At 40.7% G+C, this 23,089-nt stretch overlaps 1 protein-coding gene across 2 annotated transcripts; it reads right to left on the minus strand.

Annotated features, from left to right (window-relative positions):
* Positions 1-263: 263 nt before the first annotated feature.
* Positions 264-23,030, minus strand: mroh1 (maestro heat-like repeat family member 1). Of its 2 annotated transcripts, XM_084027757.1 has the most exons (45): positions 22,879-23,030; positions 22,045-22,156; positions 21,789-21,934; positions 20,588-20,719; positions 20,323-20,485; positions 19,799-19,897; positions 19,464-19,615; positions 18,219-18,359; positions 17,927-18,019; positions 16,483-16,561; positions 16,007-16,120; positions 15,660-15,733; positions 15,375-15,497; positions 14,967-15,074; positions 14,614-14,758; positions 14,372-14,412; positions 13,838-13,979; positions 13,562-13,614; positions 13,251-13,358; positions 12,453-12,572; positions 12,231-12,353; positions 11,973-12,119; positions 11,046-11,072; positions 9,367-9,489; positions 9,185-9,264; positions 8,927-9,068; positions 8,633-8,728; positions 7,778-7,882; positions 6,951-7,086; positions 6,662-6,774; positions 6,269-6,421; positions 6,067-6,123; positions 5,778-5,875; positions 5,422-5,587; positions 5,036-5,205; positions 4,792-4,929; positions 4,299-4,413; positions 3,945-4,091; positions 3,741-3,807; positions 3,393-3,514; positions 3,132-3,281; positions 2,866-3,000; positions 2,595-2,697; positions 2,373-2,438; positions 264-2,287 (listed from the first exon to the last, which is right to left on the minus strand). In XM_084027757.1, exons 2-45 carry the CDS (start codon positions 22,064-22,066, stop codon positions 2,211-2,213), a joined length of 4,911 nt encoding a protein of 1,636 aa, XP_083883883.1. In that variant the 5' UTR covers positions 22,067-22,156; positions 22,879-23,030; the 3' UTR covers positions 264-2,210. The 2 variants fall into 2 exon arrangements, with proteins under 2 accessions (XP_083883883.1, XP_083883884.1); XM_084027758.1 differs by lacking the exon at positions 11,046-11,072.
* Between the last annotated feature and the right edge of the window lie 59 nt (positions 23,031-23,089).

Genomic DNA, 23,089 nt, shown 5'->3' on the forward strand with positions numbered 1-23,089 from the left:
CATTCTGGGATATACATTTAACAACATTCAACATGTTAAAAAAACAAGTAGATGATATGAAAAAAATTATTATATCAGTGGTATAAAGTTTATAATAGCTTTTAAAACTGAATATTATCAATTACTATTTACCATTCACCATAAACCAAGCCATAGTGTTAGAAAGTGCTAGAAGTCATGAGCCCCTGTTTAGAGAAAGTCTGATACACCGGACAGCACCCGTATACATTTCATTGATAAATTAATGGTATTTTAAAAAAATGTTTCTTTTTTTTTAATGTCCTCCACATTTGACTTGTTTTAATAAGGAAATTAAGATGTAAAAACAACAGCAACAACAACAAAATAAACAAGTTGAGCTCCTTTCAGTTCTTACATTAGGGACTACACAACAGAGCTTAAAAGTGCAACAGAAATATTTAAGGTGGACAAACATACAACCGATTATTCTAGAAACCATACACACGATTGCTTTCACCTGACTGTGGACCGGACTTTTCCCCGTCACCAAATTAATTCAAATGAACATTCATGATGGATGATTTTGCCTCCCTCTTTGTTGGTTTTTGAGCCAATTCATTTGGAGACATAAAAGTTAAAGCTACATGCAAAGACAGCCTTACAAAATACAACACATGACAGTAAGAGGCCTGCACACCAAAAAACTGTAGCCTACAATTGTACAAACTCAAACAGTAAATGCAACAATGACATGGAGATATCATTAAGTGAATTCAAAGCATGGGAGAGAGGAACTCCTTTACAGCATCTCTATGGTCTCTATAATACATGTTATCAATGAAAATTTGGCACTATGTTATTCAGTATGGCTACACTGCTCTGTTCTGCCTAACAACATGTGTGAGTAATGGTTTGACTGGCTGGTTCAGACACAGGTTCAACCTGCAGGCTAACACAAAACAATGTTCATTCTCACAAAAATACGTAAATGACGAAGCAAAGCCTGCCTTAAAAGAAAAGGGTCGCCGCATTAAAAAACAATTCTGACCTGTCATTTGGCTGGTGTGTTTATGTATGATGGCTACCACATTAAACATGGTGATGTGCTTGTGGAAACTAAGTCATGACTAAACACTCACGTACCCCCTGAGGTGAAATTCAACCATAAACTGTGTGCAGATTAAATAGAGGTGGAACAATAAGAACAATCATTTCTATTATATAATTTAGATTTATTTACTCGTGGTACCATGCGTTTAACTGAAAATGTTCCATTGAATCTTTGTGGAGGCCGGCAACACAGCTCGGGAATGTCACTAAAACTAAACCCACTACACTGGAAATCTCTCTCAAAGATATTCCCTGAAACTAAAACCAAAATCCACAATACTATCATGAATCACTGGTATGAACACACACACACACACACACACACACACACACACACACACACACACACACACACACACACACACACACACACACACACACACACACACACACACACACACACACACACACACACACACACACACACACACACACACACACACACACACACACACACACACACACACACACACACACACACACACACACACACACACCAGCTACCAGCTACCAGCTACCAGCCAGGATCATGTGGAATTGCTGTCATGTACTTTAAAGGTGCATTACTCTTACTTATTACTCTTTGTTCACATAATATTTGAAGACAGAATTTATTCTAAAAAAAACTTTTACTCAAGTTCAAATGTGTTTTTAACCTTTGCATTAGAAACTTCTAGGCTCATGGTTTCATTGATACAACACAGTATATCTCTGGTATTGTTACTCTGACGGAACCATAAAGACTACAGACAACGTCGATCTGTGCAGAGCAACACAGTCTTTGGTCACTGAAATACAGCTAAGAATGAACACTTCCTTTCAAGTACTGTAATTGTCACTTAACAAAGCTACTAACGGCTAGATATATGTGCATTTATGTGCATGAATAAGTATTATCGGTGATAACTGGTACGATTTCGTAACATTGGTAAATCTGACAGTTTGGCTTCTGGCTGCACGTTTGTTCCGCTTTGGTCCCCGTTTTTTGTTTCTGTTATAATGACTGCGCATTTAAATGGTCGGCTATAAATATTTTTGTAAACTGTGAGCAAAATCATAAATATTCCTTTGGCGACCTACGACTTGTGACTAAGGGAAACGGGAAGATTTGCATGTGGCTCTTTGTCTCTGTGTGTTTGTCAGTGGAAGTGTCCCATGGCCTCAGCAGCCTTCACTCTCACCACAGGATCTGGATCTTGGAGCAGCATCACTAAACCTGGAGGTGAACACACACACAGTCAACACCAGACGACAAATGAGTTTAAATGTTTGAAGAAAGACATGGTTGTGGTGGGAATCACCTTTAGTGATGGTGCCCATGTTGAGGTGGGAGAAATGCTCCTCTGGAAGATTCCCCAGCAGAAACCCTGACGACACACACATCTTATGATCAGGTCACATAAACACAAGAAAAACACGGATTCTGACCCAAATATTCGCTGACGTTCATTTGGTTTCACTAGATCAGTGTTGGTGGCATGGATCAAGGTGACCAGTACATATAACAGGTGTTGCAGTCATACCTATAAACATGGCAGCTCCTGCTCTGACCTCAGCCCAGTTGCTCTTGAAGAACTGGATGACTGAGATGTGATAAAAGTTCAGCATACCTGGAAAGTCCTGAATCTATGAACCACAAACAACACACTGATCATCAAACATGAATCATCATTTGTAGTTCAACAATGTAATGTATTCTTAAAAACACTTTGCGTTAAAGCTAAGAATCTATCTATTTTGATTCTAGCTAGTTCTTCTCAATCAGCCAGGCTTATGTCGGACTGTGTGTCTCACCAGGTACTTGGTGAGGTCATTGATGAACTCTCCATAGTGCAAGCTCTTGTCATCGTGGAGGTGGTTCTGAAACATGGCTGTGATCTGCTCCGATCCCACCACAGGAGCACACACTCGCATTGAATACTTGCACGCCTGGACAGATGCAAATACATGATACCGATTAGTCTGAAACAAGGTAGCAGTTTGCCCTGTTTGTTCAAGATGTGTTTATTATAGAAAAAGTTTGTTTGTGTCTGTGAATGCATGTGTGTTTCCTACTGTACCTTGACCACCTCTGGGTTTGGGTCAACCAGGTGCAACAGCAGGCTGACCAGGACATTGTGGATCTGGTCTTTGAACACTGGCTCTCCTGAACCAAACTTGGACAGGTTCCCCATTAGATGGATGGAAGCAGAGCGGATCTCATCGTTCTCCTGGATGAGCACAGAGCCAGAAAAATACCGTTAGCCTTATATGTGTCTGAATGTGTGGGAAACAACTACCAACTAAAAGAAAAAAAGTTGAAAGAGCTAAATGACACTTACGCTTTCCAAGAATGGCTTAATCTTCATGAAGATATAGACCACTAATAAGTGAACGTTCTTCTTGTCCAGATAAAGGAGAACTTTTGAAAGGCCTGACATGGCTTCCAGGGTAATCAGCTTACCTGCAAAAGGACCACAAATGGAAAAAGAGCATTTATACAAATAGTGACGAGTCCAGGATGAGAGGTTGATGATGGATGAGGTGAAGGAAGCTGAAACCCCAAACCACTAGACTGCTTTAGGAATGACTGCAATCAATCACAAGAGCCCATCTAGGGACAACAGGTCGCTGCCAACTTTACTTTCCCAACCCTAGCATCCCAAGAAATGTCTCTTCTGTCCAATTACCTGGATCGTCTTTCTCTTCCATGCCTGAACTCATTGCTGCCAGCAGTTCCTTGGCATATTTATTCACCTGGAGGGAGAACGAAGTGAGAGTAAGAACGAGGACCCAGAGAAATCTCATCTGTCATTGAACTAACAGCTACTTTGCATGCGTGGCGGTAGCACCGAGGATGTGCTCTCGTGTGTGCATGTGGGCATCGTATGTACCTTTTCAGGGGATCCCACAGCTATGTTGCCCAGCCCCCGCACAGACAGCATGCGGACGGTGCAGCAGGGATCCGATATCCTCTCCATCATGTTGTTCATTAACACATCTATCAACATGAGCTCCGTCACCACATGATGGTTTAAGAGCTGAGAGATGCAGGGAGATGTCAGGTTATTCATGTTCATGATCTGTTTTACAACAAACGCTGTTTGATATTATCATCTGGTGGGATTTGGAGCCATTATATAGATATGATGGCAACAGGCGGGGGGTATTCCCTTTTCTTAATGAAACACTGGCCTGCTCCAAACACCTAAAAGCTAAACACGGTGCGATGTTTCATGGTGCCTCACCTCAGAGAAGAAAGCAGTGACAGTGATTCTCTGGCATTCATAGATGTTGTTCAAGGAGGGACACAGACACTCCACAATGGCAGGCAACCTCGGACCAGCATGCTTAGCCAATGCCCTGTAGACAAGACAAACAAACCCACATTAACCCAGGCTTTATGTACAGAAGGGATTCATTATTTAGAACACAGACTCACTAGTAATGAGAGAGAGAAACAAGTGTTTCAGGAGATTGATTATGTGTGAATCCTCAATAGGACAGACGATGCCAAAAGCAAAGCGCAAGGATGGTGTTTGTGGTTCACATACATGCTTTGAACATATTCCTTCATCAAAGGGATTAAACATTGGATTGGATTCCTGATTATTGTAGTGGGAGCATCACGCATTCGCGTTATGATTAACTTTGAACATTCAAGTCACTTATTTCACATCAGCAGAATGTGTTTGACACTAACTTTGACACTTCCAGTTTGAGCTTTTAGAGTGTAGATACCTTGCCAGTAGTGTCACTCCAGTGATGTGTGTATTGGCTTCCTTCATTGCATCCCAGGCATTATCTTCCTCCAGTTTTTTCATCACCTCATCTAATTGGGCCCGTGCTAACAAGATTCGCAGAGCATCAGCTGCTACCCTGAATCACACACACACACAAAAACAAGAATTACACCAAATTGCCAGCTACACCCCAAACTCAACAGTTATAGAGCCAACTCATGTTCTAAAGAGAAAGTGCCCACCCTGCTACATGGAGGGAGGCAGCGTGTTTGTTGTTGTTGTCCTTCGGTGCAGAGACCCCGATACTTGCTCCCATTCTGACGGTGAGACACGAGAAGAGCTGAGGAAACAGACTGACTGCCGGCTCCTGACTCTGGCCATTCAATAACAGTTCTTTAAGACCACATGTCATCTGGAAACAAAGAACAGAGGGACGTCAATGTGAGAATGATCTTTTAGAGGAGTGCTGTCTAAACAGAACATGCAACGGCTCAAACTCGATCCGAAGCACATGTTTGCCCTTCGCTTTCCTATTTCTATTAGTTTGAGTGTAAGACGAAATAAAAGGAGTATGAATATCACACTCTTTATCTAGAACTCAATACATATAATCTATTCAGTGACTCACAGCCAGTGGCTGACAGGTGGCCACTTTCGTTGTCCCTCCTCGGATCATTGACTCCCTCTGGTCTACGTAGGGTGCCATGATGAGGAGCTTCTCCATCACCATCTCAATGATCTGATTGGCTACGATGGGGTCTGCTCCCAATGCCATCCACATCTCACTGGTCCAGCTGAGCAGAGAGACAGAAAAACATCATGTTTAAGCATCTTTCATAAAAAAAAAAAAACACTTAAAGTTTGCACTCAAAGATGTGAGGAATTCTTTGTCCTGCAAAGACAAAAAAAATAAAAAATAGCATCTGACAATCTAAGTAATAGGTAATTATAAAATTGTGTAGCCATGAAGAGGTAGATAGGTACCTGTCATAGGGAAGTGGTTGATTAATGAGTGTATTGATAACAGTCTGTAGATGCTGAGAAGCCAGGATTAGTACCGTCTGTCCCACTGCCACTCTCACCTAAAGACAAAACGGTTCTTTCAGTGTGACTTCATTAGTGGGTAAAACTTGCAGATCGTTATTGAAAACTACACCACAAAAACTCTAGCCTGTACGTCTTATATAGAGTAGATTAAGCATAACAAAATAATATATTGTATTGAATAGTAAATATCTATGGTGCATATTGTCATGGTGATGCCTGTTCGTACCTGCTCCTCTGTGATGCTCTGCAGACGCACATGTAGCACCTCCATCATCTCTGGGACCTGACATACAAGCAAGCACGGTGTTTGGTTTTCAAGTAGAGCAGAAGTGTGTGTCAAATAACTGAATTAATCAGCAGATGCATCAAAGGGCTGCACGTGCATGTGTGTGTGTGTGCGTGTGTGTGTGTGTGTGTGTGTGTGCTACCAGCTCTTGTAGTCCTCCTCCTCTGTTCTTCAGCAGAGTATTTAGGATGACAGATGAGGCTCTGCAGCAGTTTGCCTGACTGTCGACCAGCCCTTCAAACAACATGAACACCAACGTCGTCAGCTGCTGCTGAGGCAGACGCTTACTCATCACCTGACACACACAAGAAAAGACGCAGTTACGCTGTTTTACTGTGTGCGTTACGACTTTACCTGCTTGCTTGACACAAACATTAAAAACGAGGTTGCATTGATTGTTTGATTAGATTACGGTGGACAGAGATTAGCAGAATAAATGCAAAAGGGCACAATACACTACCTCGACAATGAAACACAAAGTTACAAGCATGTAAAATATTTTAAAGACAGCCTTGCTGAGTGGTACAAAGTGTACCTTGGTGAGGTCTGAGCAGGTCTTATAAAGAACAGAGTGGTCAGGGTTGTGAAGCTGGTCTTTAAGGAGCAACAGACTGTCCACACCATCATCCTTATAATCCAGGGAGAAACCTGCACACAAAGAGTCCAATCAGCAAGCTTTACAAAAACTAGTACTTGTATATTCAACATAAGAAGTTTAGGTTAAAGCTGGACTTTGTACAGAGTGAGAAATAAAAATGTTTCAGTGAAAATAATACAAATTAAAGTAAAATGGTTAAATGTGAGGGATCTGAGTGTCGCTGAACCTTCGTAGCGTAGCTGTATGTAGAGCAGTGAGTATATGCAGTCCATGGCAGCGGTGCGGACAGCAGGGTGAGGGTCAGAACACCGGGGAGACAGTCGACCCAGCAGGGCTCCGAGGTTGTGGAAAGACACCATGTTCTACACAAAGAAATAAAAGAAATAAAAGAAAGGAAAGGCACACAATGTCTACAAGTACACACTGGAGATGTTGGAGTCCAATGATTGCGGTCAACCTATTGCTCACTTTTCATTATGTCTGATATTTAATGAACAGCTCGTCTGTGAAGTTAAATTGTCTAAAGTAATATGTGTGACCGTCAGCACGTCCACATAAGCTTTAGAACGTGATTCAAATCAGGGTTCTGCTTTGTTAACCATGAAGTTCATCAGAAGAACCGGGTGAATTGTGAAAGGTCAGCTGGATACGTTCATTTACATTTCAAATGACTATGTTAATTTGGTGATGGAGGTAATGTTTGCCAGGTAATGCTCATCTTCCTTAAAATCCCATGTTTACACATAAAACTGTAAAAAATTAAGCTGAATCCAGCAGGACTCAGTAATACAGAAAACCTCTTTTATGTCAGGTAGCACACATACTCGGTGTCTGATAACCAATGACACACTGCCATATAGATCTTTGAGGAGAGGTTCTCCTTCTGTGGTTTTAAATACAAATGGCCAGTTATTGTATGTCTATGGGGATTAGGACTAAATGTGAAAGTGGCCCAGATATGAATGGATTTTTGTGTACACATTCGGAGAATGATGATGATGTTTTCAGAAATCAAACGTGTGTGTGTGTGTGTGTGTGTGTTTGTGTGTGTACCTTGACAGTCAGGTTGTCCAGGTAGTAAGCCAGCATGTGAGCAGTAGCTGTGACGGCTCTCTCTCTCTCGTGGTCCTGTCTGGAGCTCAACCATGATTCAATGTGCTGCACAGGATAAAGAGGCAAGACAATGATTATATTCTTTAAACTATAGGGAGGTGCTAATTAAACAATAACCTGAAGTGTAAATTGTTGAGTTTTTAAGAAATTAGTAATAAGGATTTGCTTATTTGCTCATGTGTTGACGAGAGCTGCCACGTCACGTTTTAAATGTACATTTATGAAACAACAGCAGAATGCAATGATACAAATATTACTGGTACTTAATACTATGTTTAGCTAAAGAGCTGATTAGTAGTGATGGGACGTTTGACACCGAGACTCCGAAGCCTGCTTCACTCTATTGAAGCAGGCTGGTTCGAAACGCTGTGTCGAGGCTTGTATCAAATCTCCGCGATCACGTGACCGATGACGTTTGACGCTTCATACGTCACAACGAACCACCGGAAATGAGGTGACTGATTCGAAGTTTTGGCGCGCCTTCATTCGTTATAACGAGACGCGAGATGCCCAGTGCTCCCCCCTGCTTCATAGCGTTCTGAGAGACCTTTGACACAACTGCTTAATAATGACTTTATTGCTTTTGTGTTGGAACTGGAAGCAATGATGTGTGAATCATTTGGAGGTTCATTGCTGCTATAACTGCAGCTGACCACTAGATGTCACTGGTAGGGTCTTTCTGTGAAGCTTTGAAGCTTCGAATCTTTTTTCGGTACAATCAGGAAGAAGCCTCAAAAGCTTCACGAGACTTCATTTGCCCATCTCTACTGATTAGTCTGAAACACCAAGCCTCACCTTGAAGACACTCTGCAGGCCATCAGGTGTGGGATCCTTGGCCACGACACTTTTCAGCAGCTCCTGCAGTGCAGCCAACGTGTCTTTGTACAATGCCTGTCCATACATTCACCAGAACATGTAAGTTTGACAACATGACATTTGAAAAATGTCTCACGAAATGTTTTATGTAGTTAACATGTTTCAAAGGTGTGTGTTCCTCTACAAAAGGAGGAATATGAATAGTTAATAGTTGTGAGAGCTAAAATGGCACAAATATAGCAGATTTGTGAAATTTACTCTTAATTTCTTCACCTTTCTCTGCTTAGGGTCCAGTGTGTCCTCTTCTTTAGTTTTCTCTGGCGTGTGTGTCTCAGGTGGCAGAGAGAACACACTATTCACACAAATCTTTAACAAGTCAAAGCTCTCGTTCTCACTCAGTTCTGGATCCAGAGGCCTGAATCACTAAAGGTCAAAGATCAAACACTAACAAATGACGGAACATCCAGTCCAAGAATGCAGGGATACCATTGATTATTTTTGCGATAAACAGTCACTGAAGCTGAAGGATACATTAGGTCGGAGCAGGCGGTCATCACAAGATGGCGTACTGGAGTCCTCAATGAATCAGCTGGCTCTGCCTTAATAAAATCCTGACCAGTGGAGACAAAGGATCAGGAAAAAAACATTGTTGTTGTACCAGTAATTGAACATGCATGACTTGTTTTAACGAAGTGAAATGACTGGCCACTTACCAGCATAATGTTAATGAGCTCCTGTTTACGAGAGAAGACGTAACCTTGTTTCTTCACACACTCTCCGATGGCTTTGGCTATGAGCCCGACACTCTGGATCAAGCTGAGTTTCATAGTCAGGTCCTGAAATGGGCAAAGATGTGCAATTGCATGTCTACAAATTACAAACCGCACAAGACGCATGAAACAAACAGAATAAATAAAAAAAGGACATACACAGATCAAAAGATTCAGGTCAAGAGGAAAAGTAGGCTAAATATGAAGAAAATTGGATGATTGCATTTCCCAAATTGTCAGGAATGCAAACAACAAGGCCATCTGCAGCCAAGCTCAGCAGATGCAGCTCGACAGGCGACTGAGCGTTTGCAAACACAGTCCAAAATCACTCCAGCAAAACAGAAATTAAGCAATCAATTCACTTAGTCTGTCAATCAAATCAATGCAATAGAGATATTGTAGATTGATCGTCCATGCCTATGGATGGAGAGAAGTTTGAAATCGGAGTTGTGTGATTAGAGATTGCTTGAACAGCACACCACCGCAGACTCTGTTGTAAGAAGTGACAGAAGAGACACAAAAGCTGTTAAGATTTAGCAAGAAATTACAAAAAAGCCATTTTACACCGAGTGTGAGTCATTGGTGAGCATTAAAGAACAACCCATCATAAAGCAATGAAGGAGAGAGAGAATGAGACAACCTTGTGTGTCGGTCATAGAGAACCAAAAGGGAAGATACTTTTTCTAATTTCACTTAAACTTGTGATTGAGTGGGGTAAAAAGCTCAATGTGGATGCAGCTTGTCGCACCCTCGAGTATTTTTGCCAAACTATTTTCAACGAAACAAAGTTTAGCATAGTCATGCTATCAGTCTACAACTGCATAAATAGTGCAGCACTGTTTATGAAAGAGCCAAATACAGCAACCGAAAGATGGATGTTTACCAAGAAGCTTTCCATTCAAACAGACATAAGTAGGTAATTCAAAAGACATTTTCGTGAATCGGAATTTCAGAATCGTGGCTCCTTTAAAAACGTGCTTTATATGTGAGGTTGGAAACACCATTTGTAACCATATCATTACTGCATAGTGATTATCCACCCAAAAATCTAGCTCAGAGAATCAAACTCTCACTCCCTGCAGGTTATAAAGGTGACTGTAAAAGATGTTTTGTTACCTTTCCTTTGGTAAAAATTAACTAGAATCCATAACTCACTCAATTCAAGCCTACCACAGTCACTGTTCTCAATCAATGAAATGCCTAACTTTGAAACAGCAACCTTACAAGCCTAAAAGAAGATGTCTGGGGGTGTATCACGTTGAGCTACATTTCACTGAGGTAGAGCACATTTCTAGTCAACTTCCAGCATTAGAGTTGGTCTGTGTTTTCTACTCAACGTTGTTCCCTACTGAGCAGTTTCAGCTTTAATTCCGATCCCAGCTGGTCTAGTTGTGCCTTAAAATCTAGTGCTCTACCATTGTGAAATATAACAAAGACACAGCAAAACAAAACCTTAAAGAAAGGGTAGATGCTTTAGTGTATGAAGCTGCGTTTTCACAGAAGTGTGCAGAATAGCCGGAAAAGTTTAAAGAGTTAGGAAGGAGAGATTAAAGACTAAAAGTTAACTAGCGAGTAAAACAAGAAAACTCAGAGAGACAGCCCCTGGAATCCTGTGACAATACCTTTGTCTCTACTTTAATCCCCAGAACCTGAAATAGATGTGATAAAGTCATGAGTGCACGTAGAAATTCAGCTGCCTTACCTGAAGTTTATGGCCCTATTTTTCTCACACGTGCAACAACAAACAGAGAAGTTTGGCACACAGATTGTGAAGGCTTTTACAAGCATGGACCCCATGTGTTTTTTTTTTCACATTTGGCACAATTGGGACATGGGACAGATTCAATATTACTAAACCTTGTATACACAAGCACACAACGCTCTGTGGAGCAGCAGGGGCGCGCTTCATGGTTTTGCAGTCCAGAATGTTGTCCGCAGTGGCTTTTGCTGTAGATTCAGGGCTAAAGCATGCTAAAGCTAAATGATTGCTAAATGAACGTTACATCTGAACTTTTCTTCACCTCCATGGAGTCAATGAGCATGAGTGGATACCTACAGCAACAGAGCCACTCTGGCATTGCAACTCAACAAACATTTTGCCCTACAAACTTGTAACTTCACCTTTAGTTGTTTGTATGAGCTGCCTATATGAGGGCCCTATATGTTTAACATAATGCCGAGTCAGTCAAGAAGGCCAATGGGTGTGACGCAACATGTTGACCAACTTTTTCACCATTTACTTCCAATTCCCTTCATACACACAAAATAAATGGGTAAGTGTTTGCTTAAATGTAGCCGTGTTTTACATTAACAATTGAAAGACAGCAGAAGGCTCAATTCTGAGTTATCGGACTACTAGCAAGCCATGAAAAGTACTGCGTTGGCTGAAATCATACATGGTACAATACTTCGATCTAGAATACAGAAACTATTAAAAACTCTACCTGGAATATATTTTATATCCTGTTCATTATTACACATTGCAACTCTTGTTTTTTTTTCTTGTCATCAGTGTCATTTTTTCTCTATATGCAAATTATTTACATTACCTTGGTATTGAAGTGTTTACTGATGCAGCGAAGGATGTCTTGATCAATGCGGGTAAGTATCTTTTCTGGAGGTGCGTTCAGAGCCACTTGACCATAACACAAGATTAATGTACTTTTCACCTTCTCTACCTCGACATCATTACGTTCCTGAGGAAGGAAAGCGAGATAAAAAAAGAAGATGGGAGCTTGTTTTTTTTATCATCACCAGTAATAAGACCAGATGTTAATTTGCGATATATCATAAAAAGTTCCTTGTACTTTGAGAAGGTTGAAGATGCTCGGTGACTTCTTGAAGGCGTCCGACTTGCCAAACTCTTCCAGCTTGGCCAGAGTTCCCTCTAAGTGGCTGTTGGCACAGAGGCCGACGCCCCTGGCAACTCCCTGATAAATACAGATGACAGAAACAACAAGTTAAATCTTCAACCTGTCCAGGTGTAAAACACACAATAGCAGTCACTGACACAAATCATCTGTGGGTACCTCTCTTTCAACAGCATCGGTGTGTCGCGCCGTGAGGAGGATTTCCTGCAGCTGTTTCTTGACCAACTCCTTATTGAAACACTGTTGGAGAGTAACTCCTATACATCGATACAGGAAACTCTAGAGAGAGTGAAAATTAGAATTATATTATTCAGATATATGTACTTAATTGTGATAAGCACCGTTTCCTCGTCAATGGTTCTCGTCCTACAGGTCGACTCCCCTCATTGTGTTGTAAGATCATGTTAGGGTGTAATAAAAAATACTAGACTAACAGAAATACCATTTGTACTTTCCCAATTTACAGCTACTTTATCTGGACAGCCTTTGCTGTTCAATCAGGTGGCAACCTCCAGGTCAGAAAAGTGAAGCAAATGCTGAAGTGCCTTAAACTTTCCTTCGTCAAAATGTACAGCAGGAGGCGACTCCTCTGGTTGCAAAAAGAAGTCTGTAGAAAAGTCTATGAAAAGATTAACCTTCTTCTCACTTGATTCATTACCTCAGTAAACATTGTAAATATAAGTTTATGGTATCAAACAATGGTTTTAAGTTTTCTTCAATACAGTATGATGTTAATTTTTTGCATTAAGGCGTGGCTACCCTGTGATTGACAGATCGCTACCACGGCGTTGACCTGTCTGGGAGTTGTCCGTGTTTTCGTCTTACACAGTTGTCATTTTGAGTTGAATTATGACCAATCAGAAGATTTAAATGAGGCATGCTGTGGTGGTTTAGGAAGTTTACAAACCACATACCCATTAATTTAATGTCACCGGGGAAACCATGGAAAGCACTTACCTTCTCCTCTAGGGCGTTGTTGTACATAGAAAGGTATCGTATTGCTTCAGTTGCCAACTGACACACCCACTTGTCATCATCAATAGTAACAAGGATTTTAGACAGGAGCTGGAGACAATTGAATCTTGTTAATAATGTACAAATCAATTCAGACAATTAAATCATTCATGGAAAATAGATGGGAATTAGCTGTCTAATATGGGCAAAAAAATAAAACTTCTATTTGTTATCAGCACATTTAGTTTTTATTCAAATAAAACACATTGACATGCTATGATGTGAATGAGATAATATTCAGTAGGAAAACACACCTTCAGCAACTTTTCTTCCCAGTGTTTCTTATGCAGGCTCTCTGTCGTTGACTCTGGAGACAACAACACACAGTCAGACTGGAGGGAAACTACTGTACATGAGGGATGAAAAGGAAAAAGAACCCAATACACCATGCACCCTACAAATGTCTGAATGCTGCAGAGGAAAGTTCAGTGTCCACTCTGGTGTCACGACACAAAGGCAAGGCTTCCTCCAAAGCCATTATTTTTTATAAATGAAAACAAAGAACAGATTATGTTGATATACTTCCATACCCTCTAGCACTGAGAGCAGAGGAGGTATCTCTTTCTCCCAGAGTATCTCTGTATTGGGGTGGATGTTGACACTAAGGGTTTGGAGGAGAGAGAGGGACGGAGCTCCATGACCTCGGCTTCTGAACGGGAAAGCTGCATTCACCTGGAACAAACCAAGGACACAAACACATGAGGACAAACCGGCACCGCTCAGCGATGTTAACTAAATTACAAAGTACCTTTCATTTATCAAACCAGGTTAAATGCATCACTTTAGTAGGATTACAGTTCTAAATAGGAATGTAACAATAAAAGTCACATTTTGTGGTTGCAACATAAAAATAAAAAATAAATCTAAAGCTTGATCCCAACCAATGAAGAGTCAGCAACATGACTTATTTGGCATGAAAGAAAATTTGTCTAAAAAAAGTGCTGAAATGTATTAATTAGAATCTGTTACAGACTGGATGTTTAGTGAGCCCGTGTTTTAAAGACACACAAGGAATGCGGTTTAGCCGATGCTTTTATCGTGTCACCTGACTTGGATTTACTTACCAGCAGTCTGACCATTAGTGTTTGAGGAGAGGGCAGATTGACTGTAGGAGAGACATAAGACACATTTACCTTGGAACGGATCACACAAAAGATTATAATGGTAACTTTTAAATACTAATTTCAATGATTAATGATAAAGAGGTTAATTACTTATTTGTGGTAGTTTTCTTTCACTCAAACACGACACTGCAGATTACTTTCACATACAGTAGATGCACTTGGTCAGTAAATAGATCTCCTACCTTCCTGTGTAAAGTCTATGTTAAAGCTGGGCTCCTGGTTATTTTTCTTCTTGTTGCCCAGCACTATCAGACTTTTACAAAGAGGAGTGGTGGCATTGCTGTACTGTGACGGAGTCAAATAGTACAGCAGTTTTGGCCATAGCACCTACAAACAACAAAATGTACAAAATATTCATCCGTCTAGCACAAAATGTAAAACAACTTAATTTAACCTCAACTAATTTGTCATGAGGCTAAAGCTTGATAAACATGCAACGGCAGTGAAAGAAACACATGCAACAACATCAGTAGTTAAATCATCGTAGGAACAAAGGTGAAGCAGTCACCAGCAGATTAGATAGTGGAGTACGTACATCAGCTAGTCTTCCAACAGTGGTGGTCAGGAGGTGGAGAGTGTTGTCACACATCGACCTCAGCGCCTCGTTAGTCACCTCCTCTGGATCGGTCGGCCTCTGGCCTTGCTGGAGACACACAGCCGTAAAAACACAGAAATAAACCTTTTGTATTCCGTCCCCTCAGATTTGTCAGATGTGTAATGCAAAAGGTTTTAAATTTGAACAAACTTGATTAGATTTTTCAAATTAGGTTTGTTATACACAAGGAAAAGGCCTTAAAATTACTTGAGCAGTAATTCTCTTTCAGGAAGATGCCTACATTTACCAAGTGACTCAAGCTACCATAATCACAAAAGCCACAAATATATACTTACATTACTACAATGGTAACAACAAAAAACGACTTAGAAAAATAAACAGTTGTACCCGATATGTGTCAGGTAAAGCACAGTGTTGAACGATGAATCGAACCAGTAGCTCCCCTCCCTCTAGCTCCAGGTAGCCGTGATGAGCCATCGCACTGATCACCTGGACCACACACTTCTTTACCTGGACACGGATTGTGAGACATAAGAACGTCATGATTATCAGAACAAAGGAACTTCTTCAGGAAAACATAACTGTTTAAAATGTTAAAGAGAAAAACAACATTAACTGTGTGTGTGTGTGTGCGTGTGTGTGTGTGTGTGTGTGTGTGTGTGTGTGGGAGACCTTGTTACTGTGGTCAGCCATTGGTTGTCTGATGCTGGCGAGAATCAGCAGCTTCTTAGTTTCCATTGTCGAAGCTGCAAAAACACATTAAGACAAATCAATCAATGTGTGTGGACTACTGGATACAGTGTTAACGGGATGAATGGTAAATGGACCTGCATTTATATAGCGTTTTTTCTAGCTACTCAATATGCTTTACACTACATTCAGTCTTGTTTACGTATTCAAACACGCATTAATTCACTGATGGCAGAAAAGCCGCCTGCACATCAAGCGCTACTCAGTCACACGCCCATGGCAGAGCCTTCGAATGAGCTGGGGAGGAATGTGTCAGTGTATTTTCTTACTGGAGGAGTTGATAAGGTGACGCAGAACAGCCAGAGAGCCCATCCTGCTACGCTCATTACTGTTCTCCAACTTCTGAAGAACAAACATCACCAGTCGGTCCGGGAAGGAGTTAGCTAGGGGGAGAGGAGAAAAAAAATCTATATGTCAAATGCATAAATTGTCACAGAAATAAAAAAAACAAGAGCAAAACAGAAAGACAAGCGAGACGTAGACCATCTGTCACAGTTAAAGTGATCAGGTTGTGTTGGACACAGTCTGGCACATTAATGGATCATCTCATAGCTGTTCTTGTGACTCCATAGAACTAAAACACTTAGAAAAGCCTGATACTGCTGGACAACATTCAGCTACTATCCCACACTTTACTTGGTCACCACAACTGTCTTCACAATTAGGATTATTTAATGTAGTGGCAACAAAGAACAAATTTAACACACAGATGCACAGATAAATAGAAGCTGAGGAGCTTCAGTACCTAGTAAGCTGAAGCAGCGCAGAACCTCGTTGTGGTTCTTGACAGTAGGAGGGTTACTGTAGTCAACGGGGGCAGAGACCTGGGGAGAGAAAGGAAACATTACATTGTTCTCTGTGATAGCCATGGGTCAACTAGTGCTTCCTCAAACACCACACCATGATGAGTGTTGCATGTGATTTCTACCTGTGCAGCTGTAGCAACAATAATAATGAGGTAAATATATGAAGGTGGTTTGCTGACTTTTATTTGTTTGACTAAGGAAGTGGCTGAATAAACGCTTTCTTTTCATACTGTAGCAGCAAACCTGAAAGGTTTCATAGCAACCACCGTCTCCTATTTGGGGTAAGGTTCTAAGCCAACCTTTTTAAGTTCTGAGAACTTTTCATGAAGCTACTGTCATTTGTTCAACTTCAGTATAGTGTTTACAAACACAGTTCTCATATTTTGAGTGAAATTCTGATGGTGAAATACTCTCAGTCCAGATCACAATCCAGATCATGCACACATATTGGCAGAGTCATTGAGGTGAAATGTTGCAAAAGTCAAGTGTCAGCTGAGTCACAAGGTTATGAAACCAACTAACTGCAGTGACTCTTTGACAAGTCACTTGACACAACTAAACGTAAGCAAAAGGAGTAGACCAGTCCATACAGGTCCCACTATTTTGCCAAAGATTGGTGGTTGTCACGGTGAACCATGTAGACTGAACCACAGTGACAGCTGGTTTGACAGAAACCTCGTCTTGTGACAGAAAGTGCTGTTGAGAACTGTCAGCAGTCAGACCAGACAGATCCAGCTAAAGCTAAAAGCAATCGTGCAGACCTTTGTTTAATTCAAGCAGAAACTCACATATATAATTAGGAAGAAATCTCCTGAGTGTTACGAAGTCTGGGAAATGTTTTGGTTATAAATAGTGACTCTGAAGCGGCACTGGAAGTGCAAAGTCATGTTGAAAATGACTAATATATTGAGAGGAATTTATTTATTATTTTATACACCACCGTATATGTCCAACATTGTATTAAATATATGTTTGAACGATACCTGGACTCATAGGGGACTTATTTTTAATAATGGTATTTATAATACAATTTGAAATTATTTTCCTCTGTGACAAACTAACCTGTTTTGAAAACATAATCAAAAATGTTATGGAGAGTCTTTTGTTGTTTAGAATTGGCACCAATTATGGGTTTCTGATCTAAAAGTCGTTAATCAAAACATGAAAGTTAGAACATTATTTTGCCAGTTAACCAATTAAAACTGCTCAATCATACCTGGTTTGAATGTAAATATATTACAGATGACAAGAAGAGCACAGTCACGATGAGCATGATTTCAGCACAGTGCCAACTTTTTATGAGCATCCATGTCGTGTGTCAGTTGCCTGGTTCACTCAAGGTGAAAACTACAGTGTTTACTTCAGTGTGTACTTAATGTGTACCTGTTGATGCAGTGCCAAGAGTAGACTGTCCAGTTGCGTCTCCAGCACCCTGCTGCCCATGCTCACAGAAGCATCGAGGACTAGACACAGACTCTGAGTGGAGGCAGAAGAAAGAAAGATAAATTCAACCTCTGAAACAGCTTAATGGATTCAGCACACTCACAGTGATGGGAACCTTTGATAAACCACAAGCACTGCTAAGGAGCATTCATTGAGAGAAACAATAGGTATTCCCTATAGAGATAGGAGTCTGTCTGTTAACATACATAATCCGTCCACCATCCGTACCCACCTTGCTAATAACATAGTGCTCGTTGTTTTTCTTGTAAAGGGATACGATGGCAGGAATGAGTTTAGGGATCTGCTCCTCCAGTTTCTCACTAGCCATCAGATGGCACATAGAGCCCACTGCCTCAGCTACCGTTAGCCTCAACTGGAACACACAGAAATACAATCAGATGGCAGATTAGATAACATAGATTCACCAACATGTAACATCAACTAGGTGTGTGTAAATACTAAATAAGGAAGAAATAAAATAAGGGGAAACTAGCCACACACAAAAAAAAAAAATATATATATATATATATATATATATATATATATATATATATATATATATATATATGTATGTATATATATATATATATATATATATATATATATATATATATATATATATACATACACACACTTCTATACTGTACGACTTTGCTCTATTCTGTATTTACTTTTCAGATGGAAGACAACAGAACAAAAAATAAATGTGCTGTCCCTGGATGAATTTCCTAATGATTTGATTTTCCCAACTTTATGTTTGTTTGTACTGTCTTTATTTGAATATTCTGTGCCCCTTTGTACAAAATGTTGTTCCAGTGAAACAATTAGCTCTAATAGGTTCCCTGCCTTCTATAATGCAGCACGAGGTTGGAGTGGTTAAATTGTTATACTTGGTTAAAAAGCATTGACTCAAACTTAACACTTAGTTAAGGACAGAAGATTATACAATAAATGTGTTCTCACTGTGCTCTTTTATTCGGCCATCATAACTCTGGATTTAATTTAATGACTCTTGGGGATCCAATTGTACTTTGTAACCTCTTTGTGATACAATACAAGCGCCTGATCGTTACGATGATGCAATGTCTAAGGCTTGTGGGTGAGTGTATGGTCAGGCGGCAAGGATTTTCTGGTAGTTGTCATGGCCTGGATAGCTTAATCACATTTGTTGGTATCACCACGCAGTGCATTTTGGCCATTTGGCCTGCCATGCTCATCATCTTTGCATCCAAAGATATGGCCGTGTATAATCTTTCCTCATTGGGAACAAATTGAAAAAAAAAAAAAGACACTGCTGCTCAGAAAAGAAAAAGAAAAAAACGCGATATGGACACTCAGCCTAAGATGGCTTTACTTTAGCTTCCCTACTTAGTCAACTTCTTTCAATGCTGCCTGAAAACGACTTCATAGATTGTTTAGTTCATTATACATCAAATCATCTTGCTTCACCTCCACCTTTGACCTACAGTGGCTGTACCTTGGACTCCCTGCTTTGCAACCAGTTACTGAAGAGGATGTCGAAAGCAGCAAAGATTTCACTGGAGAATGTGTCCTTTCTGACGGTGGGATCTGGAGCCTTGTCCAGGTTGGCGAGGTACTCTAAGATACTGTCGCTGAAATGACACAGAGCTGGAAGGAGAGGAACATCAGAGGGAACGGGAATTTAGGGAGAGCATAAAACCATGTGATTTAAAACAGTAATTTTAATGGTTTGGAGGCAGATACCTGGAAGTGGTGTTTCAAGGGTTTCGGAGAGGGGTTAATATACTTCAACATTTACATAAAAAAAAAAGCATGTAGGGACGTTCTTACCAGAAGAGAACACCCACTTCATGTTGTCCTGTTTGGCCATGCTCAACATGGGCAACATGGTGCCCAGAATAGCATTCAGGAAGGGTACCATGCCATAAACTAGGGAATAAAGAAGAATACCACGTTAATGGGACATTATTAAATCCTACGTAAAGTAGACCTGCATTAAAATAGACAAGCAAATCCAAAGTGTTTGACAGCTTATTGGGTCTTAGCTAGAGTTTCAATCTGGAACTGTTGTTGCAGGAAGGTTTAGACAAACCCTCTTAATCCACAGCATGAAACCAAGACTTAAGTTTAAATTTAGGTTACATTACATCAGCAGCACTTTGAAGACAAAGTGCACTGACAAAAATGTTGCTGCAACAGAGCAATTTAATTAATTAATTAGTTAATTTGATCAATGATCAAACAAACTTTAGAATTTCCGAATGTTTAGTAGCCCATTCTTGGGCTACAAATGCTACATGCTATGCTTATGACATTTACAAGGCAAATGTGTGGTTTCTTCTGTATTTTCTCACCATTGGAATCAGAAAGAGTGGCTAGTGTCTTGACCACAAAGAAGTGAGGTAGGAGCCCTGGCTGAAACTTGCTTAGAATCTCCTCCATGATGTCATTGATGTGCTTGTTACCCACCGCAACCAAAATATTACTGGCTGCCTGCTGCCAATCAGGGATGACGTCCTGAGTGAACAAGGAAGAAATAGAAAAAATAGCCAGGAACATCATTTGTCATCTGCCCTCTGCAATAAACAAAAAATGAATCATCAGTGTCTCATGTTTTACCTTTGATCGTGTCATCTCATCTGAAGCCAGGGAGATGACACTTTTAATTCTGGGGTAACTGATCTCCTCTATCCTGCAGCCCACAATCAGCTCAATAGTCTGAAGAATCACAACTCTGTGGCTGACTGCCAACTGGGATGAGAAGAATAAAAATACAACGAGAGGAGGAATAACAGTTAAGAGCCCATTTAAAATACGATATCAAAACAAAATGGGATAGTAACTGATGGCACAGCCCAGTAAAATGTATTCAGTTGGCTTTCACATAGGCTAAATAAAATACGACACAGCACATTCAACACCATCTCAATAAATAGAACATCCTTTGTACTACAGTGTGTTGCTGATATTTCCCAAGACATTTCCTCAATAAGATATTGCATTATCATTCAGACACAAGCACAAACTGACAACAGAGAACAGGCAAACAACTGAATTTGAGGAATACTAAGTCCTTTAACACCAATCTGCGTGAGCAATAGTTGTTTCATGTTTGTCGGTGGACTGATTCTATTCTATACCAGAGACCCACTCAGGTCAAAATTAGGATTGGGTAGTATGTGTCACGTTGTATCTCAAGAGTGCTATCGTACATTTTCTGGAAATTAAATTGACAAAAACAAAAGTGAATATCTGTTTATGTCAAATACAGTTTAACATTTAACAGCTGACTCAAATGACCTTCAGCACCAGTGCAGAAACATTAAGTAGATTAATCAATTTGAGTTTATTGACAGAATGATAACTGACAAATATTTGTTCAACTGAGTATGTGCTGCTTTGTTTCTGCTCTGTCTTATATTTCCTTCATTTTAGATGGATTTGGACCATTAGTTTAACTTTAGGGAATTGTGATTGGCCAATTATGTCAGACTCTCTCTGTGACAGAACTGCACATACAACTATTTATCGCAATGTTTATGTCTTGTACATTTGTGAAACCAAACATCATGCTAGGGGCTATAGTTAGCAGTGGTTACTTACTAGAGTCAAGACGAATCTTTAACAAAACCACAAACATTTCCGTCATTGAAGTACCACTTTGTAGTACTACAATCCTGCTCATTCGTTAACATGGGGACTTCCCCTGCAGCTTTCACTCTTAATGTGTACAGTATGATCACACATGACACCAATTATTAGTTCCAGGTTACCCTGCTTGACACATGCTGTGTTAGATAGTTGTTTTCTGTGGTTTTACCTTTGGGTGTTTCAGAAGGTAGTCCTGGCACATGGCTAAAACTCTGTCTGGCTGCTGTTTTCCCAGCGTCAACATAGACTTTCTGACCTGTTCCTGGACCTCCAAGTCTTTGTCAGTGGCTGCATCTAGTAGAGCCAGGGTCACCTCTAGAGCATAAAACACAACAGAAGCAACAAGCTGAGTGTGTCAACAGATTCAATTCATTATTGTGGCTGAATAGAGGCAGAGATGAAAAGAAAATGGAGAGAAGCCTCACGTTCCACATCCGTGTCTTCCATGGTGAACTACAAGGGGGCTAGCGTCGTGGAGAGTGTGGCTGAGGATGTAGCCTCTCTCCCGGGGTACAGGTGGGCAGACGCTGCCTGGAGCTGACGAACATAATATAAAATGTATATTAACGTAATACACCCTTGCAGTGGTTTTGCAGACTGCCATACTCGTATATTCATTGAAAAATACTTAATGATCTCTCTGAGCAAACGGTGCCTGTAAAGTTGCACATCTGTATTAAGAGTAAATCAGTTGGTGGCGTCACAGCTGACAAAGCTTCATATGGTTTCCCTCAATCACGTGACACCGAGAAACCAGCAGTTGACATGACAGCAGACAAGGATGAAGAAAGAGTTTTCATCTGAGAGATCACAGCTTCACGGAAGCAAATATAGAGATAACATCTTTGTCGTCAACCAAAAGCTATCGCAGCATATTTGGATGAACTGCATTAACTTTGAAACCTGACTGTCACGTCAACTGCCAACGTTTTAGCTACCTGTACCACCAACACAAACCAATACGAAGGAGCCAAATCAAACAGTAACTTTTCAGATTACGAAGCTATTAAAAAAAGATGCAATTAAAACAAACAAAACCTGGAGAGTTAGATGAGAGTTAAACTCTTAGCTGCGTGTCTTGTTGTAGCTGGTGTTACAATCTAATATCGGCTTTAACCTGCTTGGCAGTTGATGCTGCGAAAGGCGAGCTAACCTACTGAGACGCGTTAGCATGCTAAGCTAGCAGCTGCTGCTACGGAAGAGCCGACAGCGTCCTCCCACCGTGAAACAGCCGCGCTAATACTATAAAGCTAACTTACCGAGTCCCAGTGAGCGTCCGCTAAACACCTATCTCTATAATACTGCTTCTTATCTCGGTTCAAACAACCAAGCCTCACTGCCAGCGTCACGGTGCGTGTTGTCGCTGTCTGTCTCTCCGTCAGTGCAGGTGTAAACACGCCAGGTCATGTGCTTCTAGTCAGCAGGAACGCATCAGGCAGGAGGCGCGTCCAAAGAGCCGCAGCACTGAGG

Source organism: Eutrigla gurnardus (genome assembly GCF_963514095.1).
Source record: "Eutrigla gurnardus genome assembly, chromosome: 14".
NCBI classification, from domain to species: Eukaryota; Metazoa; Chordata; class Actinopteri; order Perciformes; family Triglidae; genus Eutrigla; species Eutrigla gurnardus.